At 39.2% G+C, this 21,783-nt stretch overlaps 1 protein-coding gene across 10 annotated transcripts in view; it reads right to left on the reverse strand.

Annotated features, from left to right (window-relative positions):
* DOCK10 (dedicator of cytokinesis 10) overlaps positions 1-21,783 on the reverse strand; it is a 162,986-nt gene that overhangs the window by 38,918 nt on the left and 102,285 nt on the right. For all 10 annotated transcript variants that reach the window (XM_054835266.1, XM_054835264.1, XM_054835265.1 and 7 more), the window contains exons 15-26: positions 18,476-18,598; positions 17,081-17,160; positions 13,593-13,780; positions 12,905-12,970; positions 11,996-12,088; positions 10,020-10,143; positions 9,747-9,868; positions 8,975-9,061; positions 8,346-8,438; positions 6,632-6,750; positions 3,727-3,796; positions 689-802 (exon numbers count right to left, since the gene is read on the reverse strand). In XM_054835266.1, the coding sequence (XP_054691241.1) occupies positions 689-802; positions 3,727-3,796; positions 6,632-6,750; positions 8,346-8,438; positions 8,975-9,061; positions 9,747-9,868; positions 10,020-10,143; positions 11,996-12,088; positions 12,905-12,970; positions 13,593-13,780; positions 17,081-17,160; positions 18,476-18,598 (1,279 nt within the window). The remainder of the gene's footprint in view (positions 1-688; positions 803-3,726; positions 3,797-6,631; positions 6,751-8,345; positions 8,439-8,974; positions 9,062-9,746; positions 9,869-10,019; positions 10,144-11,995; positions 12,089-12,904; positions 12,971-13,592; positions 13,781-17,080; positions 17,161-18,475; positions 18,599-21,783) is intronic.

Consider the following 21,783-nt stretch of genomic DNA (forward strand, 5'->3'; position numbering starts at 1 on the left):
TGCAAAAAAAACCCCCCAGAACAAATTCAACAAGTACTTTTGCATGGTCCAGGCTTCCTGCAAGCCAGCTTTTCTGCTTTTTCAGCCTATTTTTCCTGTGCCAGTGGCTCAGCATAGGAAATAGGAACTGGTTCACTCTATAAACAGTTGAACATATTTTTGCCACTGGGAACTCCTGAGCTGGACTGGCTAGCTCTTATACCATAACTGACAGGCTCAGTGATGGGGCTTGCACATGTCTGAATTTCTTAGACCTGGTTTGATATGAGAAACCTCAGGAAACCTCAGTCGTTCTCATTTTGGTCACTGTCAATCAAAGGCAGCAGCTGAAATCAGATATAAACATCCTACTTACAGATGAATATTCTCCCTGCATCTTCCAAAATAAAAATTTAAGTATCGTAAAAGTAATTGCTCACATCATATTGCGTAAGAATTAGGTTTCCGACTCAGACTGAGTTGGAACAAAGGAGGAATTTTATTATGCAAACCACACCATTCTGAGAAACATGTTTTGCTGAGAAACTGCAGCAAGTCTGGTAAGTCTGTTCTGTTGAATCACTGCCGGATGTGATTTGTACAAGGCTCATACGGGGAAAGAGGAGAGGAGAAAGAGATGTGACAAGTGAGTTTCAGGCAGAAAAACAGTAGTAAAATTACAAATGTCCTAATTCAAGCTATCATTCACCTTTAAAACCTGTTTCACTGTTACTTGGTCATTCAACTTCAGAAGACCAGTCATATTCTTGGCCAGCTCCTCATGAACGGTCCTTTCTTCAAATGATTTGGTCCTGAAGACATACTGAAGAAGAAAGGAAAAATAAAGATGATAAAAATGTACATTAAAACAAATATAAAAAACTTCAATAGGAGAAGATAAATTATTTATACACCACTAACAGCTGACAATCTTTGCTGCCAAAATAACTTGACTGAACAATACATTCACATAAAGTTTAATTCCCCGAGCAGTAACAGCACAACACTGCTCCCCTACAAAATCCCGGTTTTAAACACAACTTCCTGTTGATTTCAGCTTATTGTGAACCAAGAGGAATTTCTGCTTAAAATCAGTGCTCTAATTTATTTTTGTCAATAGGGCATAGTATCCTGACACCTCTAAACTGCCTTTCAAACCATTTCACCAAGGGGAAAAAAAAGAATAAGCAAGCAGAGGAAGTATGGAGGGTTTTTCACCCACCTAGTCAGAGCCACCTTTCACTTTGTCCTTTCTTCCAGTGGCAACAGCTAGTCAGAGCTGGTAACAACTCTTCACCCTGAGAGGTGTAGAGCACCCACGTGGAGCTGACAGAAGGGGAAAACTATACCTTTTTTAGAAATCAAGCCCTCAAGAGAGGAATTTATCTATCAAGTTGCTCAGAACTCATAAATCTAGTTATGAGTTTTATTTGACATTTTAAGCTAATAATTTGGTAGTGGGATCCATTACTCCTTCCCTCAAACAAGAGCTCTACCAGTGCATCAGTTGGGATGAAATACCTTTTCAATTCAACCAGGTAGTTAAAGAAAAGGAGTATCACTTGAAAATATCTTATTAATACCCAGCTTTGTTTTCAGCGCAGATGCCATAAGCTTCTCACCATGCAGTTTGACACTTCTGGGTCCAGTTATTTAAGTCAGTGCAATTTTGCATTATTATTGCCTCTGAGTGACTCACAATTCTCAACTAACTTATTCCCAAAACAGCATTTCTAAAGTAGATATTCATCTCCTTACAGATAGATAAAAGAGATTAACAATTTTTGGCTTCTGACTGCTGCTGGAAATGGGACAACAGGCTAAATGGACTTTTGGTGTGGCCTAATAATCATCTGTGATTTCAAAGATATTTAGGCACAATAGATGCCTACCGCAATTTTCAAAAGTTATTGAGTAGAAGAGGTGTTAATACCCATTTAATTAACTACCTTTAAATGTTACATGGGTTATTTATTTTGAAGCCTGAACAGTTCTGCTGGACCTCAGCAGAATTCCTGTGCTTAAATCAGAGTACTTGAGACTAAAATTTGACTACTAAGAAACTGCAGTGCATCACCTGTAAACATGTACTTTCATGAAGTATGAAAGTAAATCCACACCATGGAAATATCAATCAACAGTTTTCAACACTGAAATTAAAACCATTTTCCCATTCAATAACCTAAGTCCTACCGTATTTTCATTATTCTACCCATGAACAAGCTGAAGTTTCAGAGTTAATCAATAATTTATTTGTTTTCACTTTATTCCTAAAGTTAATTTAAAAAAAACCCCAACAAACCAACCCCCCAACTTATGTCACATATATTAAAAAAGTGAAAAAAAATTTAACACCCTTAAATGATGTTCATTTGTCTATTAATTTTTCTGTCCATGCCAGTAAAAGCAATCAATGTATTTACTTAAAAACATGTTTCTTCATAAAATTCTCAGCTTTTAAAGCTATTACCCAAATATACTATCGATGAGATACTTGCTGACCAATAGCATTATTCATACTCATTTAATAGATATTCAATTGATAGAGATAACAAGGAGATCATCTTTAAAGAGGCCACTCCTTTGGCTTTTTAAGTAATGCTACAGCTTGCCCGGAACCAAGCTCCATACACAGAACATATTCATCTATATTCTATATAACCTCTTCTTCAAAACAATAATAGATGAAAAAAGCTGAGTAAACATGGAACAGTTACAAGAATCTGAACTCCACAGATGAGAAAAGAATTTAGGTACAACAGCACACAGAAAGACACAGCATCTTGAAACTAAAATAATGACTTAAGAAAATAATCAAAAGCTTAGTTAAAAAGCTATAGCTTCCTAAGAAACATGCAGCCATCATGCAACCATGAAGAGCACCCAGAAGTACCTCTTCCATAAAAATTACCACTTGTGGATCCTTTTCAACTGCAATGATGGCAACCCTGTATATGTATAATACAGATGGCCAGATATTTTCAAGTGATAAATCTCATCACTGTCAAGAGGAATGCTGCAAGCCGCGGGCAAACTACATTAAGTGTCTCCCACTAGTAACTATCTGGCCGAAGTTTCATGATCTTTCATGTATTTACCTCCCTGCTCTGTCCTCTCGAACCCTGCAAGGTGGGAAATTCTCAGTTTAACACCATTTCATAAAGACTGATGCTAAGCCTACGCTCCTAGAAGCTCAGAAGAAGCGCATTTCACTAGGTCTTGCCTTTAAAACATAAGCTCTAGTCATCGGCTGACTATGGGGAATTGTCCCTCCCACATCCCAGTACCCTTTAAGAACACACTGCAGCTTCCTCCTCCTGTGCTTGCTCAACTTGGTGTGTCCTACGGAAAGCAAACTGCATCACGCACAGGAAACATGAGCAGCCCTTTGTCCTCCTCAAAGGAGTAAGGTTTCGAGCCAGGACACAGCCAGGTTTGGTGGTGAAGGACACTCTGTGGAGAGTCCCTGCTCTACAGGATGCCCTTAAAGCACAGAGAGGGAGTGTAATTTGTTCAAGGTGACACAAGAAACTTATGGCAGAGGAGGAGAACTGAGTCACAGCTTCTTCCAAATCTTATGTTAGTTTCCTAACCAGAGTCACCCAGCCTATGAGTGGCAGAGAGCTATGATGCAAATGCAGAGAAAGCTACAAACAAGTACAGCTAAGCATAAACAGGAAAAAAACCCATAAAACTCAAAACCAACCTCCCCACATAAAATAGTTAACAATATAAGAGCAATCATACCGTCACATAAGAATCGATGCAGTTGTCTAGTTGTTCTTCATGGCACTTAGCAACGATGTTAGTAAGAACCCTGCAAGATAAAAAATAAATAAAAATTGAGCTGTTTTGTGTCATAAGGCAGAGAAAGTCTATCTGATGCATCACATTGTTCTGTTATTGTAACTTCATTTAAAACAGTCCATGAGGGATGTGATACGAATGATGAATAGCGCATGCAGAAACTGTCCCACTGGATAAAAACAGTCAATCCTTGGGCCCTCCACTTGCATGGATTGTGCTATTAAATATGCATTCAGCTAAAAAAATGAACTCGGTTTTAATGATTATAACTGTACCAACATTACAACAAAAGAAAACTATTAACTAACTAAAGCTTATACAGACCTTGGATGATTATGAATAAGAAAAATTGAAGTATGTTAATGAAACAGAGAGACAAGAGCCTCTTTCTCTGGGAATGCTACTTGTTGGGTTCTCTCAGATCTTGGTAATTCTGTAAAGTTCTGATACTTTGCTTATGACAGCACTGTTAATCAAAGACAAACACAAGCCTAGGCTCAAGACCGAGCATGTCCCTCTCCTGTGCCTCGGACTTGGCCCCAGCCCGAGTACCCAAGCACCCAGGAACATGAGGCCAAGCACAGCACCCTCTTGTACTGCGCAGCAGGGAGAGCCTGACACTTGGTGCAACCACAGATGCTTTGAACTTATGCAGATCAGCTTGGTGATGGGCAACAGGAAGAAAATTGCCTGGGTCATGCTGGCACCCACTCTCACAACTTGGGCTTCTACTACCAGCAGAGATGGCACTACTTGAGACCCAGTGTTTCAGCAAATTCTTCTCTTCAATTTGTACCTGGGCCATCTTGGTTTGAGATCATCCTGTTTCAGAGAACACAAACCTGAGCAAGAAGTATTCTTCAACTTAAACATGATTATTGGGATCTCATTTTTTCAGGATACTTAATATAGAAAAGACTGTGCAGTTTTATAATCTTATTTTTTGGTTAAAAGAATGGGAAAGAAACAGGTCATGATTCTCGAATGTCAAGAATTACTGAACCCTATCTCAAATTCAGGGGTACGCATAATAACAGTATGACTAAAATGGATTATTAATACGTCTGTGGTGCACATACAAGTAGTCATTTTGACTACTTACTTTGATGATTTGAGTATTTTCTACCAATTCTTATTATTGGATTCAAAAGCTTTGTAATTCTTTCAAGTCAGTATTTTTCATTTATCTCATTTCTTGCTGTTAGTAAGAGAAGTGAAACTTGTAGCAAAACACAAAAGCTATGACAAAATTAGTTGTGCCCATTCTGACTCTTCAGCCTTTATTCTGATTTAAAATGGAAACAAGTTCTGGCAAAGATGAGACAGAGAAATGATGACATGACTGGGCCCCCAGACAAGTAAATAGCCATGAGAGAGTATAAAAGGAATAATGTTTTCTCCCCAACACATAAGCCAATCTATGCTCTCATTCTGTTGTTGTTGCTTTTAATATGTTCAACACAAGGTGCTTCAAGCTATTCAGAACGAAATACAATGTGTGTATATATAGGACACATCAATGAATGGCACACACAGCAGACGTGCATATTCCCGTTGACATCAACTCTGCCAGCACAAAAGCTACCACGCATACAAGAAAAACACTGAGAATCCTTCTTTTATTTTTTTTTTGGCCAGGTGGGTGCATAGTCAAAATATGAAGCATGAAAAAATTATCATCCTTCCATTTTTTCCACCTAAACATTAAAACTATTTTTTAAACAGTTGCTTCTATAGCAATTTTTTTCCAGTCAGTTATCCAATACTGAAATTCTAGCCTGGGACAAAATTCTTCATTCTCTCTATCTAGCCTTAACATCAGTTGATTTGTTGGCCATAAAGGGGTCCTGAACAAAGGTCTGACTGCCTCTCCTCCTTTGAAAATAGCATGCAGTGATGAAATCACACACCTTTACAAGAAAAGGTGCCTAGGTGTGGTAAAACTGGACTTTGCCCTGCAAGGTGCCATGATCCTTTGATAAAGGATATTGAAACTCTAGTTTTCCAAGGCTAAGATGAGGAATTCTGCTTCCTTGCTTTTCCTAATTAATCTTCCTCAGGAACTAATTCTGAGGAACAATCTGTGGAAAGCAAGAAAATATACTGACAGCAGATTAGTCTAACAGGGTTGCTGAGGACAGTTGTTAATTTTTTCCTACTAGTTGTATTGTATTGTTTAGCTACTGGCAGAAGTACAACAAAAACACCACTATGGCCAAAAGAAAATGCAATGCAACTTTCTGCCTGCCTGCAGAGACCAATAATAATTTCTGCATTTTTTTTCCTGCTGCCCTGATTAACAGCATCAATAAAGACAATTTCATTATGTGAGGGGTGAGAGACTCAGCAAATCATTCCAGCTGTTTGCCTGCTCACTGGAAAATGCTTCCATTGCTCTTCAGTTATTGCTGATATACTCTAATTAAAAAATGCCCCAGAACAGTGTGACCTGGTTGTTTAACTCTGCATTGGATGCTGCAAGATGCTAAGCTTCCTATGCTGAACTCCACTTCCTCAGACCCAAACATAAACCAAAATTGATATCCAGTGTTGTTAGGAATCACTTAGCTCCTTAAGAATGAGACCTTTACCTATGACTGCCTCAGGGTACAGAGGCACGTCCACCATGGTCAATGATTTCCTGGTTGGTATCAGTCAGCCACAAGATACCATGTGCTTCCATGCGTTGTTTGCAGAGCCCTGTGTTAAGGGGGAAGCAGGCATTCTCACCTACTAAAGTCTAAATGTCATAGTCAGCCTTTGTAAGAGCAGTTATAATTGGACTAACATCTACGTTTGCAATCTAGTTTGGATTCTTTTCCTCATACAGAAAATATTCAGATACCTGGTCACAGCTGTTGTAACCTCATCATCACTGTTTTGCACCAAAACCCAGAAGAGTTGATTCAGGACTACAGGAAGAAAATTCATAATTACATGGATCTTCTCAATCCTCAGCAAATTCTGTAATGGACGCAAGAAAGAAAATGAGAGATTTCCAATACAATCAAATGAAAGCTGATTACTTGTTTTCCTGCTTCAGCAGGCAAAATGCAGTGCAGCGACTGGTGTAATAGCAGTAGGAAAACAGGACAACTAAGTAAAGGACTGGTTCTTCACAGGTATTAGTGATTTATAAATAAAAGCCACAAGGGGAAAATTGCCTGGTTATATTGCATAGTTGATCTCTTGTTGCATACAACATTGTCTCTATTTTCCAATAGAATTACTGAAATATTGTTAAAAGGTAAACTACAAACAGCAAATAAAGAACAGTGCAATTCTGGTAGTTTAGATAACTGACTTACTGTCTAGAAAGTTGTGAAGCTTTCATGGATTCCTAAACTTTGTCCAATATGCTCAATGGCTTCCCAAAAATTAATAGTTAAGGACTTCATTCTGTCTAGGCATCACCTCTAAATAACACTGATGCTTTGATTTTTGAAAACATCTCTTAATCATTTCTTTAAATCAAAACAGTATTTAAAAACAAAAGCAACCCCTTTCAGGTCTACCTGCATCTATCAACAAAGTAGTAGCCACCTCTAGGGACCTGCCCAGGGGACTGCCATGATTTATTGGAACTTATTGTTTGCTTATTAAAGCAAAAATCTCTTCCCAAGCAGCTTTATAAAATCTGATTAAGGTACACTCAAACAGGAAAACATTAACAATGTTAATGTTTTAAAGGAAGGGTGAAGCATCTACATGACGGTAATGTCTAAACCCCAAAACATCTATTAGATTTTACAGACTGCTAAAAGGAAAAATAGTCAGTCACATGTCTGATATTTTAGAGCTAGTACTGTGGAACAGTGCCACAGCTACCCTTCAGTCTTCTTGCTTATCTTCGTGTTAAAGTTCAGTAAGCAGATTGCAAAGTGAGAACTCTGAATTTCATCATTCACAAACAGGTAAAGAATCACGGCCCTACATTTACCTGCCGCTCCTCTAATTTGCTTCTTATACTCCTCCTTTCTCATAGCTTTTGACCTCTACGAAATAGTCACATTTAATGCAGTTCTTGCTTATTCATCTCTGCAGAAAGGGCACGTTCTTTCTAATTTCAGAACTTGACAGGCAACAAGCACCCTTGATTTATACATGCAAAATACCCTAAACAGGCCTTTGGGGAGCATCCAGGTTGTTAAAGTGAAAGTACGAAGAGCCAAGCAGAACATAAGCATTCAATGTATCTAAGGCAAGAGAGGACTAGCAGGAACGCTGCGGCTCTAAAGGCTACAGCTCCTTTCCTGGACATTCCTAGAGCCCCAGAGCAACATTCCAGCATCCTTGCACAGGATCTGAGGCTTGGCATGGGCTGGGTTGTCAAAGTTGATGGGGCAGATGCAGCAGCCATGCTCTAAATGAGAAGGGATGGGAGACAGCTCTGTGACCAGTCACGCATCTGTCCCATCAAGTAAGTCTAACTGGAGTTGTCATGGACCCATTGCTCCTGGTAAGTCTATGCCATGTTTAGAATTGTGCAGTGATGGACCATTTGAGAGAAAGCCCTAAATATCATTTTATAGCACAGTTTATGTTGCAGGTTACTTTACCTTACAAGAATTGATAAAGTTTGAGGTAGGAGGCTGGGATAGATCCTTTTCCCTTTCTTGGCACTGATGGAAAAAGTTATTCAGGTACGGATCCTAAAAATGATAACCATTCACATTAACATACATTATAGAAAGGATGAGAATTCAGCTCCATAAATTGGTTAAAGCAATCACCTGTGATACCAAAGAACACACTCGCTCCTTACCGCCTTAGACATCACACACAAAGACAGATCAACTTATTTAACCCAATCCACTGGCCAGCACAGCTCGCTACAACTTATTTCTGGGTGCTTTGATCACCTTTTTTCAGTGTTATGAGCAATTAATTTTTTATTCACAATCTAAGGGATTTCAGTGGCCAGATTGTTTTGTCTTACTGGTGCTCACAATTAACTTTCTTGCTGTTTAGACTGATATTCCACAACTGTTCTGTTGGTATAATCTTAAACACTTTATATTTTTCCTTAAAGTGTGTATTCCATAATTGTCATCTTGCCCTTCTACATGCAAATAAACTTTAAATGTTAGAGAAAGAAATTCATACAAGATTTTAAAACATCTTTCAGACGTTCCTTGACATTTGTGTTTGTAAGCAGGTAACAGAGCTAGAAGGAAATTCAGCTTACCTGAGTATTTACTGTCGATACAACAAAAGTAGAGACTTTGAAAAGTGGTTTCCCACTATCTACCCATTTTACATCACAGCCGATCTGCTATTAAAACAAACAAGAAAAAATACATTTTCTCACTTATTTCCTATTTCATCATTTCCTACACATCAAATTTTCACAGCATAGGTTTGCACATGTATGTGCATGAACTGTGCTGGCTACTGTACTTTCACAACAGCAGACTTACTGCAATACAAACCCACTTTTCAGCACACGCCCACGATCGTTATCATTAAAGGGACCAGATCAGTGCCCCACCTTGTCCTCATGACAACAGTATAACAAACACAAGGAGGCAGAAATAATCCAAACTGGACAGGATCACTGGGGAAAATATGATATCATACCACAAAACTGGAGAATGAATCATGATAGTGGATCACATCAGCTGGAGAATGAATGTCATACAGCCTGAATTTGTGAAAGGAATTCTTTTTGACCACTCTTATTCATGTTTTGGAGAAGTTAGGTATAATATTGTAGAATACACAGTTATAAAATACACTTTTTCCATATACACTTGTGAATCAGCAACATACAACTCTCAGCCCAGTACCACATAGGTTAGTTTATATACTCAATGATATGCACACGAATATTCTAAAACAGATACCTTATTTATGATTTACACTTCCAGGTAAGTGCAAATGCAAATCTGATCTCATGTAAAACATCTGCAAATAAATGCTCTGTGCCATGTGAATAATATGAAAGTATGAATTAGTACCTTTCCACTAGTTGGTTCTTGAAGGCTCAAGTAATTGGGAGGCAGACTGCTTGCCACTGGCACGTTGTGTTCTTGGGAAGCTAACTGGGCATCTTTCAACAAAGGAAGCCATGCGTATCCCACTGTGCACATGAACAAATCAATATCACTCTTTGGAAAAACAAGTTTCTCAAGTTCAAAGGAAGACAATAATATCCAGCCAGAAATTCTGCAATCCTTATTCGAATGTACATCACTTATATTTATAATTGAAAGTAATTCTACTACAGGTACCTGGTGTTTCCAGAGCCTCTTTCTTTTTGGCATTAGCTTTTGCATTTATGTCACAGGTGACATGATAAAATGAAAACAGAATGTGGTGTTTCTTATGGAGTTGAGTGGGAAGTTCAATTTTCACCTGAAATGTAAAACGTTACACCTCACTTTAGTTTAAAATTCGATTAAACCAGGCATCAGAGATGGTCTAAATGAGCGACATCTCTCTTTACACAGAGGTCTAAGTACAGCCTGCCTTTACTGCCTAATGTTTGTCTGCATGGCTAATAGATGATCTCTTAAGGAAACTGTTTAGGATGATCACCCATCGCTGTTACTTAAAGCAGCTCTTTTCCTCTCTATCTTGTGAATGAATATCTGCATTTATGATGAAAGAGCGTAAAATGAAAGAGGACAGAACTAAAGAGTGATGGACCCTGCTTGGAAGCGATCACCGGCGCTCTAGCAGCCATAAATAGCCATCGCCATTCTCATATTTTCAGGATGACCAAACCAAAAACTAAAATGACATCTCTGCTACTGCTTCATCATCATTTCATGGCAAAGACCAAGAAATAAAGGCTGTCATGAAAATAAACTTTTATTTATGATTTCTGCTCAGTCCCATATCGTGTTATCTGTGAATCCCTAAAGATTGGGTTTGAGGTATTATTAACCTACTGGAATAAAAATACAAAGTAATGAGAACATGTTACCATAGGAACTAATAAAAAAGACCCCTCACCCTTGTGAGCTGTGATAAAGTTTATCCAAGCTAATCCTATGCTTAAAGTAAGGTTTAGAAATTGCTGGTAAATGCTTCCAGTGTTAAATCAGCTTATGGGTAAGAATCTAATACTATAAACATAGATACGAAATGGGCATTCAGACATGGAGATTAAGACAACTTTCTTGATAACATACTACATTCTTTTAAAGACTGCACTTGCTGTACTATGAACATTTAGGACAGGTGCACACGTCTTCCAGCCAAATCAGCTATTAAGATCTGAGTTCAGATCCTTGTTCAAGTTTAAAGTAATCTGCCCAAACCAGATGGCTCACTAGCATCACGTGGAAGACGTGTTAAAACCCAAGACACTGCTTGCAAAGGAGTAGCAGGGGGTTTAAGATCGCTGAAGATGCAATGCTTTAAGTTCCACCTCAGTTCCTAAACAAGAATCTTAAAATTGATACTTCGCATGTGGTTGTACGTTATCTGCTGGACTTGCCCCTGACATTTTATCACAGTAAATTTTAATTGAAAAAGACAGTTTTTCCAAGATCAAGCCAACAGTTTGGAAAATGCTGGCTATGTCCTAATGCTGTTTGCCAGCCTTATCACTACACATAAAGCAGCAGTGGAAAATCCAGAACAGACACGCGACATTCACAGGCTATCACACACACTAGTCACTCAAAGGGTGAAATTAAGTTCACCTGCAGAAAGCCTGGGAGTCAATACTTGGTGAAAGGTAAAGATGCATGTGTGACTAACATTGGGCAGAGGCCAATGTATGAACTTTATTCTATAGCTGCATCCTCAAAAGCACCAGCTAAGTGTCTTGCTGCAGCCCCTATACATTCTGTTTAGACCACTGGATCAATAAAAATGCCCCAATGTAGATCTTATATCTCAGAGAGGGATTTGTTCTGACATTTGGCTCCACCCTTCATTATAATATTTACTGCTTCCATTAAATTCAGAGATGCAGCTAGACCCTTAATGTAATCCAGACATGCATTTTAGAGAGTTACTGTTCCTAATTAATTCTACAGCATCTTAACTGTACTCAGCATATCTTACAAAAAGATTTTGCTGAGTTGATTTAAAGAAAAAAAACCAAAATGTGAGACTATATAAATCTACATAACACAGGCCCATCCAGATACATAAGCAATTGTAACAGAAAAATATCTGTAAAGAATACTTCTGTCTCAGTGGCAAAGATGTGGGATTGGCAGACATTTAACGAAAGAAAGAGCAGACTGACCTCATCATAGAAATCAGGATTCTGGGAATGATGCAGCACAGCGGTGTAGGCTGCCGTTGTAAATAATGGTCCACCTGGCTTCCCATAAATACACTGATAAAAGTAACATGCTTTAATTACATTGTGAAATTCTGCTGATGATATTAGTCTTGGTATATCTAATATGTATGTACATTGAAAACAGTATCATGAAAGATTGGTAATTACTTTGATCAAATATTAAAAGAAATATTTAAGTGCTCAAACCTGCAATTTTTTTATACACACTTCCAGTAAAAGTCCATTGATTCTGTGAAAATCACCCTGCACTCTACTAAGCATTGCAGACTCCTTAGACTTCCTTGCTGTTATCAATTTCAGGTCTTTCTGCAAAAAGCTTTACAAAAGCTACTTCACTTTTATGCAGTTCCATACACAATACAATGCCTTTTTCAATGTTACAAAAGCTACTCCAGTTAACAATCTCCTTGCTGGCAGAGACCAGTCTGGAGGCTCTTGATTACTGGGTGACAGCAACTTTATTTAATGGTGGGGAAACCACAGTACAACAATACCATGCAATTGCCCTTGGTCAATAGCAAAGTTAAGAATTAAGTCTAAGATTCTTCTAATTTTGTGCCTCTCTTTTCAATCAAGTGTCCTGAGCTCAGCAAGAAATGTAGGGTAAATGGTAAAGTTTAGAATAAGCAAGTTGCACTGTAAAAAATGGTGAAGTTTTCTAATATTGTCTTCTTTCCCCTCCACCAGTCAGAATGCTGGCAGTGCAAAATGGCACTGTGAGCTGGAATCAGTATGACCAGCTGGGATCAAACAGAACCACAGTACCTGTGTAGAAGGATGCATGACAACATTCAATCTTTAATGACCTCAGAAACATTGTTCTCTGAATATACTCTTGTTGGGGCTCACCTTTAGTGGCTTCGCTCCTTCTTCATCAGAGCTTTTAAATTCAATGCACGCTGTTATATTCCGTGCCTGAAAAGACACGAATGTATTAAAGCCTAGATCAGAAATGGGGTACCCTTAAAAACACAGGCAAACTGTAAGGACTCAAATGAGCTCTTTTCAAAACTTTAGGAGAAACATGCAGATGGTGTATCAACATTTAAAATGCCTTTAAGTCAAAGTGCTGTCACTAGAAATAATATTTCCAAGAACTGGTAAAATGTAAACCAGACCTCAAATTGACTGTGTAAAGTGACCAGCACTTACCTGTGTCTTGTCCTTAATTAATTTTCAATCATCATGGAAACACAAGTAGTACTCAAGTTTCATTTAAGGACTACAATTATTATCCAGATTAATTTTATCTGCACACATAATTTCATTAAAATACAGCCCTTCTGAAAATTGTGAAAAAGCTGTTACCATATTATCTCTCTTTGATTCACTGATACAACTTAATTTTAATCCATAGATTCATTTCATTAAAATTGCACCAATGTTTTATGATTGCAAAAACTGAAAAAGATCAAAAGCCAAGGCGGTGACTCGCATCACCGTTTTCCCCTCCTTTATGACGAGTACCCTTCATTTCATGAGAGCTCATGCAGTACACTACGACACAATGTTGGCCTGAACTGGTCACATACTGTACCTTGTTGAAGTATTTTTGGCTGTCATATTTGAGGTGTTTTGGATATATGTATATTTGGTTCTTGTATACTCTGTAAGGTCGAGAATATTTTGTTGATTCCTGTACAAACTCCTCAATTTCCACAGTAGGTTGATGCTCCTTTATGTCATTAAATGGCTTGATTGGAATAAAAGACGAAGTTACACAGTCTTCAAAAGAACAGAAAAGAAAACCATCACGTATTATGTTTGTTTTTACAGTCTTGCTACTAAGAATAAGTACTATTGAGATGGAACAAGTAAAACCCTGCATTAAATTGCATTCATTTTACCTTAGAACAATTACAATGTATTATCCTTAAATGCTTTATCTCACTTGAGTTAAACAGTACAGCACTGAAAGCCTCTTTTGACACACACAGTATTTGACGGCATTTGATGGCACAACAGCACCATTGGTATATGGACAGCTTCAACAGAATATACTGAAGTGATGCTGTTTCTAATTAATTTTACAGCTCCATATCTCATTTAAGTTTTTCTATTATCTAATAACATAGTAAATGAAATGAAGAAACAAGTAGTGCAGAACTAGATTAAATACATGATGCAATTGGGATAACTGAAATCAGATCAAGAAATGGAAGATGAAAATAAGCACTCTGTCACCCAGACAGGGAGAGAGTAAAAACAGATAGAGTATACTCTGTCTGCCTGCGCCATTAAGTCAGTGAGACATTTAACTTCAGCATGGAGAACTCAAGGGCTGTTTGCACAAAAGCAGCTGAGAAGGGCCACCAACTTAGGGATGTCCTGAGCTATTTCAGGGAAAAGCAATTTGAAGGTCCTGCCTACAAATTCATTCTTCAAACCCCACAGTAACCCACAGGAAAAGCCTACCAATTTGTGGTGAGGAAGCCGAAAGAAGCTGGTGATCCCTCGCATACACTATGCCCAATGTTACTTCCTTCTAAACTAGCACAAGAGAAGATTGCCAGTTCCAGGACAGTGCAGATCCTCTGCACCCAGGCAGGAGGTGGGAGCAGCTATAGCAAGGTGGTTTCTCTTTGCTTTCTTTCAAATAGACTTTCTTTCCAGCCTGCTGCCCACCAAAATACTAATGCACCTGTTTGACTTGTACACCCAGCCAACAGACATAGCTCCTGAATTAAGCTGGAAAGATCCATATGTGAAAACTTTTGTCTTTCCCAATCAAAATGAGCAGCAACAAAAGGGAACAACTAAATTAAATCACTTGCATTTGTCAGCTAGAAGCGACCACTGTTTGCTGTAGAGAAGCCTTGAGGTTTATTCTCCCCAGCACCAGGTATAGTTCCCTGTAGACGGTCAAGCAAATTCTTCTGTTGGTCAGTGATGATATTCAGGGTCATATACAAACTTTTGAAGCTTTGCTCTTCCACTGCTAGCATTCCCAGTACTTGGGAGACCCTGCTCACTGCTCTTGGCCTACAAAGCTAAGACGGGCAGCTTCCTGTCAGCAAATGTCAGGCAACCCATCTTAAAATATGAGGATGTGTTATGTCTTGTAATTTGGCCAGCTGCCCCTCAAACCTTGTTTATAAGCATTCTGATTTTTGAACATCATTAACCTTGATTTTCATTAGAGAAATCCGGGGGCCAACCCAAGGATTAGAATGCAGTGCTAAGGCCTCTCTGCGCACACTGTAGCCTCCAGCAGCCCGTCGAAAATCCACAGGGAAATAGAAATAGTGTTGAACTGAACACAAAAAGGGAAGTAATAAATTTTTAAGTACCAATAGCTCAGATAGGAGAGCAGCAATAGCCTGTAGAGTGTGAGAAGAGGCAGTAATAACACAAAGAAGTCAGGTGGAAAATGGAGGCTCCTGAGCCAGTAGCGAAGGTCTGGTCTCTCTGCGCCTCACTTCCATTGCACAGGCACGCACACGGAGGCAACAGCCCAGTCTGCTGCCAGCCGCAAGGCTCTTGGCTACGAGCTACTCTCTGTGACTGTCCTTCACAAGAAGGAAGCCTCACAGTTTGGGGTTTTAATGGGTATTTTAGCAGTGAAAGCACCAGTACCTGCTGCCCTGTTGCCAGCTTCGGGGCCCTGACCTTCCAGCAGGGACCAGGCAGCAGAGGTGGGAGCTTCAGGAAGCTTTTTCTCTCTTCCCCTTTGCTAGAGCTACACGAGTTTGGCTTCCCCCCGTGCAGCAGACAAGGCAGATTTGTTTGAGGTTAAACACTGTCAGACAACATCCCCTGATACACCACCGGCTCCAGCTCTTGTTGTAGCTATAGTAAACACAGTCTTATAAAAACAAAGATCTACTTCTGTTGTCTAATGCAAAGTGATGCTAATGTGAAGCAGGGCAGTGATGGTCCCTAGAGACACAGTCGTACTGGCAAAGTCTTGACAAGATCTTTGGCCAACTTCCTTTTCAGTGGCTTTTCCTGGCAATAAAAGATTTTAGCACTACCCTAGCATGACTTATTTTGGGTGGGAAGGAGGTGTTATAACAGAACTGGTTACTGCTATTACAAGGCTTCCTTCAGAGCTGGCTCAAGTCCAGAAGAGTTTTCATGGAGATTTTAACGAATCCTACAGCATGGAAGTTTTCTGGTACAGTTTTTAAATTATTTCACAGCCTTATTCAGAGTAAGACAAACTTTCCCCATACCAAAGAAATATTTACGCTGTTACTCTTTAGCGTAAGGGAATTTTCAATGACTTTCCACAGGAACTGGGCACTTTACTAGCACTTACCCTTTAAGCCAGACTTTCACTTGGCCACAGTGCACACCGAGTCAGGGAACAGTACAAGGCCCAAGCGGCTTTGGACCATTTTTGCCTACTCTGAGCAGTTTCTTTTAATTTCAAAAATAAAAATTCCTTTAGAAATATTAGTGAAACTATTTTGTTTATCTAATACCACATGAAGACGGTATAAAGATGTGCGATGATAGACTTTGGAGGAATTCAATGGTCCTGAGCTTTTTGCAACAGTGGGTCACAGAAACGTGGCCCTCGAAACAGAAAATTTAAAAAGAGATAAAAGGATCCAGTTAGAAGCATCTATCTTAGCAGTTGCTGCACTGATGCCAGAGTGGCCTCCCAATGAAGTCCTCCATCTAGTCTGCATTCTTGAAATCTGCTGCATGTCCCACACACGAGGATATGAGCATCACAGCCCATCAACAGCGCGAGGCTATTAACCTCAAGCTACAGAAGTTCACTCAGCTCTTTGGCCTAATCCCTTAGAGACCAAAAAGCGGTCCTCGGACTTTCATCACAAGTGGATTCAGCATGTTGTGTTCTGTGTTGCTGGGGTATATCTGGCCAGGTACAGGACGAAACAAAGAATAGTGTAATTAAATGAAAACAGATCAAGGACACTCCCCTGCATACCTTTTTTATACAAGTGACACTTCTACCAGGCAGAAGTGACACTGTCTCAAGGCAGAAATTATGGCTGGAAAGCCTACGACAATATCCTATTTAATTATAATAATTAGAAAGTAAAATCATACTTGGATGTTCCAAAGGAACACAATCAACTGAAATCTCCAAGCAGCCAGGTATAGTCTGTATTTTGCTAATCTTCTCTGCTCTGCAATGACAGAAATGAAAACATTTTAGAAAATTAGAACAAGGGAGATGAGACCCATCATAGGAATTAATCTAAAATGAAAAACAGACCCTGATTGAAGATATAAATATATATTAAACACCTATATATAAACCTTTTGGCTATCAAACTCACATCAAATTCAACAGCAATAAGGAAACATGGTTTGTGGGAGGTTTTTTGTTTTTCTTTTTTTTCCTTTCTTGGCCTTTTTTCCTGCCTTCTCTTTGCAGGCAATATTATAGCATATTTTGTAAAAGAAGAAGAAACTGATGAACCAAACCTTATGAGAATTGGCTTACTCACTTTTTCATTCTAAAATCTGAATCAAATGTTCTCTAAAGGGAATTCAATGACCACTGAGATGAGAGGAGTTCACAGCATTATGGCTTCTGCAAGTGCCATGCTGAAAAGGGACCAAGATATATTCCTCGTGCCCAAGCAATTTGAGAAGTGCTGAAACTGTGATGCTAAATTCCTTTTATCTAGGAGAAGCTTTAGACAGACAAACCCAGCAGTGGCAACTCTTATTACAGTAGTAAGAATTTCAGTAAAGTTTCCTGCCCAGTAACAGTAAGATGGCACAAGAGATTAAGGGCCCGATCCAATACCTATGGTTGACATTCAATCTCTCTATGATCTGATTTTATATAAATGGAGCAGGAGAAGTTAATGAGACTAATTCGTTTCTAGGCACATTTAGAGTAGAAGGGACAGGAAGAAATTCATGCTTCAATTCTCATGTCACTTATCCAGCATAAACAAAGACTCTGCTCTAGAATTAACCTGATTTACACCTGTGTGGGAGACTATCCAGCCAATCCGCTATTCACTAATTTACACATTGTCAGACATTTGGAGAAGCTTTTTCCTTCCAATGTCCACTCTGCAGTTTGTCATGGAGACTCAAACAAACAAAAGCAACACATAGGGAAACCACTAAAGAATGCTTTTTCATTTTTTCTTTCTCTCTTTTTTTAATTCTTTTTTTCCCCTGAGATAATGTTCTCTTGTTGGTTACTTCACGTACATCTTCCTTGATAGAAGCTAATTTAAGGACTTGCTATCTTTAGGTTATAATAACATTTATTAATATGCCAAATGCCATTTCAGTCTTCCTGGAAAGTCCAACCTAAATCACTCTTTGGCAGGCAATAGGCTAATGTGAAAAACACTAATTTAATATGGCCACTTCAGCACGCTGTGTTAAATGAAGAAAAAAACCTGTGAAAATTATTCCGCGCAGCTTTATAAAGCTTTCAATCCTTCTCAAACCAAATTAAAAACTGTTCCTTACCTTCTATATTCTGCTATTAGTTTAATCAAATCTTCCATAGAAATCTTATTACTTTCTTGCCTGAACAAAGGTGAGAATCGGGAGTCTCTGTCAACATTTCCCTGATTATCTTTAAACACTGGTCTATAAAGAAAGAAAAATGACATGTTTATAAACACTCACCCAAACATATATTTGAACATTTGAAATTGTCATGTAATCTTTTAACAAAGTTATGATATGAATTCTTAGACAAATTCAAGGACTCCCCGCAGAACTTCACACCGGAAAGCTCTTCTGAGCCGTACATTTGCAGGAGCACAGGCAATTTCAGTTTACTTGCATGTGCGGTCCTGCAAAGACTTAAGACCTTGTTTAATCTTACACGAGGCAGACAGTCCCCGCTGACCTCAGGTGCGGTGTGACTGCTCACAGTTCAGAGCTGCTGGGGTTCAATGCTAGAACAGATCACCATCTAGTTCAGCATCCACCATTTCCCCCCTCCTCTTCTGTAGCTATGTCTCACTTGAGAAAGCTGGAAGTGTACAGCACCTCACCGGAGCCAGCTCTCTGCTCCCACCCACCCCTCCATCGCCCTGGCTGCAAGGCTGCCTTCTCCAGCCTCTCTGCAAGCTCTGGGGCCAGCCCCAGAGAGGCCACCCCAGCTGAGAGCCACGAGCCCTGAGCCTGCTGGGACTTTACAGTCTTGCTCACATATCAAGGACCTGACTGCTCACTTCAACAAAGAGACCGACTCTTTATTTCAAGGAAGCATTTTGAAGAATTCATTACATCAACAGCTGGTTTCGTCCAAGAAGTTATTATCCAATGAAAATCATGATAATTTTAAATAACAGAAATCACGGCGAGATATCAAATCCCAACTGCCACATCTCACCACGTAAAGAAATGTAAGCTTTTGCAGAACCAGCTTAGACACCTCTATTGAATCTTCCTGTGCACTAAATCTGTTCTGTGTCCTCCAGGAGCATGAGACCAACTCACTGGGGCTTAGCTTTCCTTCACAAAACAAGTTTGTGGAGTATCACTACATTTTTGGTGAACCAGCTACAAAGTGTCAAATGAAATGGTAAAAAAGGGTATCCATCTATAACTGGGAACAATAAGTATCAGCTGTTGTGCACACAGGGAAACATTCCTAGATATTTCCACTTCTGCTCATTGACACTTGCAGGATTTAATTAAGACATTCCAGTACCCTTTGTATAGCCCCAAGGGTCACACACGCTGGTTGGACTGGATAACATAACAGCTATCCAAATTAATGAACCTTGGATTCAACTGTAGTATGCAAAAACATTGCTTAACAAAAGTAAAATGTTCTTGACACTAAGTGCTGTTCTGTGAATCATTTGGCCAATCTTGCTTCCTTAATTTACTTCTCTGTTCCGCTGCCAGTGAGAAGAAGAATTGATGCCAGCACAAATTGTTGCCAGATGCAAAATAATGGAGTAAACCTTTGGAAGAGGATCCCAAGGATAAGTATAAATGCACCGTGGCTTAACTTAATTAACTGAGAGAAGCACTACTATTTCATTTCTTTGTAACTGTAGAGAATAATCAACCCTCTTCTATCAGATTTTTGCCTCCAGCAGTTAGAGGAAATAAGGCCCACACCAACACGCCATGTCAAATATCTTCAGTTATTAGGGAGAAACCAGACCTAATTTTTGGCACCCACTACTTACTTTACAAATCCTATTAAACTGCTGTCAGACAAAAAAACAGAAAGAAGAAAAGATAAGATTTAATAATTATTGCTGTATTAGTGTCACTATGATATTTCTTGGACTCAGCACTGCTTCCTTCTCCAGACTAACAGAGAGGACTGAAACATTCAGTGAGTGATTTCCACTGTGCCACTGGGCTTTGCAATGTGATGCTGAGCAAACCCAGGCTCTGCTGGAGCTTATTAACTAATTCCAGTGCAGGCTCTGACACCGAGCAAACCACTGCTCGGCACAGCAGGGTGCAGGGGCACTTAGCAAGGCAGGGTTGGGGGTGTTCATAGTGCCAAAGGAAAAAGAACCAGGTCTGTGCTGGAAGTAGCTCGCTCTGGGTCAGCGGTGCTGAGCGCTGAGGTGTTAATTTAGGGGAAAACAAACGAACAGATTTCACTAAAGAAACTGAAACATCATCTCAGTAAAGTGTTTCTATGGTTCTACTGTTCTGATATTGTCAGCTGATAGTCCACAATCATAAAAATTCTTTAAGCACGGAAATCCTGCGCAATGTTTGTAATTTAATATTGTAATTTAATATCAGGAGTAGTGGCTCCTGATTTGTGGAAAAATTGCTCACCTCCAGGGTTAGAGACTCATTGTGAGATCTGCAGCTACTGTAAACGAGCTACATCAACCTACACCAGCTGAGAACCGAACCAGCAGCTGCACAAGCCGCTGGAGGCTTCAAATATAAGGCTCTAAAACGTGAAGTTTATGAGGGTGGAGAAGGTTTGAAGGCATAGCAGAGTGTAAAGACTAATTTCTGAGAGTGAAGTTTCCCCACATCTACAATATGTAGCTCAGGCACATATTTGCAAACTTTGGCAGTTCTGGCAGGAATATGAGAATGGAAGATGGATTTGACACACTGTAATTCTAACACATACCGTAATTATACCTGCGAGAGCATACAGACACCAGATCCCAGCAATGCCAGCAAGAAATCAGGGAAGAACCCTGAGTCATGCTTTTGAACGATGCTAACAAACTGCATGCCACATAAGCTAATTAAGAGTTTCAGTCACATGCACAATACTCAACTGTCAAGATTTTGGCTCACTGAATGTATACATAAAAATCACACTGTGGCCATCTGTAACTGCTTTAAGGGGGGGAAAATTTCCCCACAAAAACAGGAGTGTGGTTAATGCCAGAATGAAATAACTGGAAAATGCATTTCCAAACCCAGGGTTTTGCTATTTATCATAGCCAAACCATTTTTTCCCCTGTAGTGCAATAGCCTCCTGTGGAAACTTCTATTTTCAAGCTGTGAAAATAGAAATAGATTTTATAGGGCCAAATTATACTTTGCTTTTACCAAAAAGAGTCCTGAGTAGTGTTAATACACAAACAGATGTAAATGAGTGCAGAATATGACCCAATGAACTAAATAAATCCCTTGTGCAACATCACTGATACCAACAAGTTCATACACGTGGTGTATTTGGTCAATGATTTTTAAACTATGTTCTCTCATAATGTGATTTATAATGAAAAAGTTTAAGAGCTGATAAACACACTCAAGTATATTTTCTGTAATTAATTCTACAGATGGGAGGAAAGCTTTTTAATGGCAAGGGCAGT

The sequence above is a fragment of the Grus americana genome, chromosome 9 (genome assembly GCF_028858705.1).
Source record: "Grus americana isolate bGruAme1 chromosome 9, bGruAme1.mat, whole genome shotgun sequence".
NCBI classification, from domain to species: Eukaryota; Metazoa; Chordata; class Aves; order Gruiformes; family Gruidae; genus Grus; species Grus americana.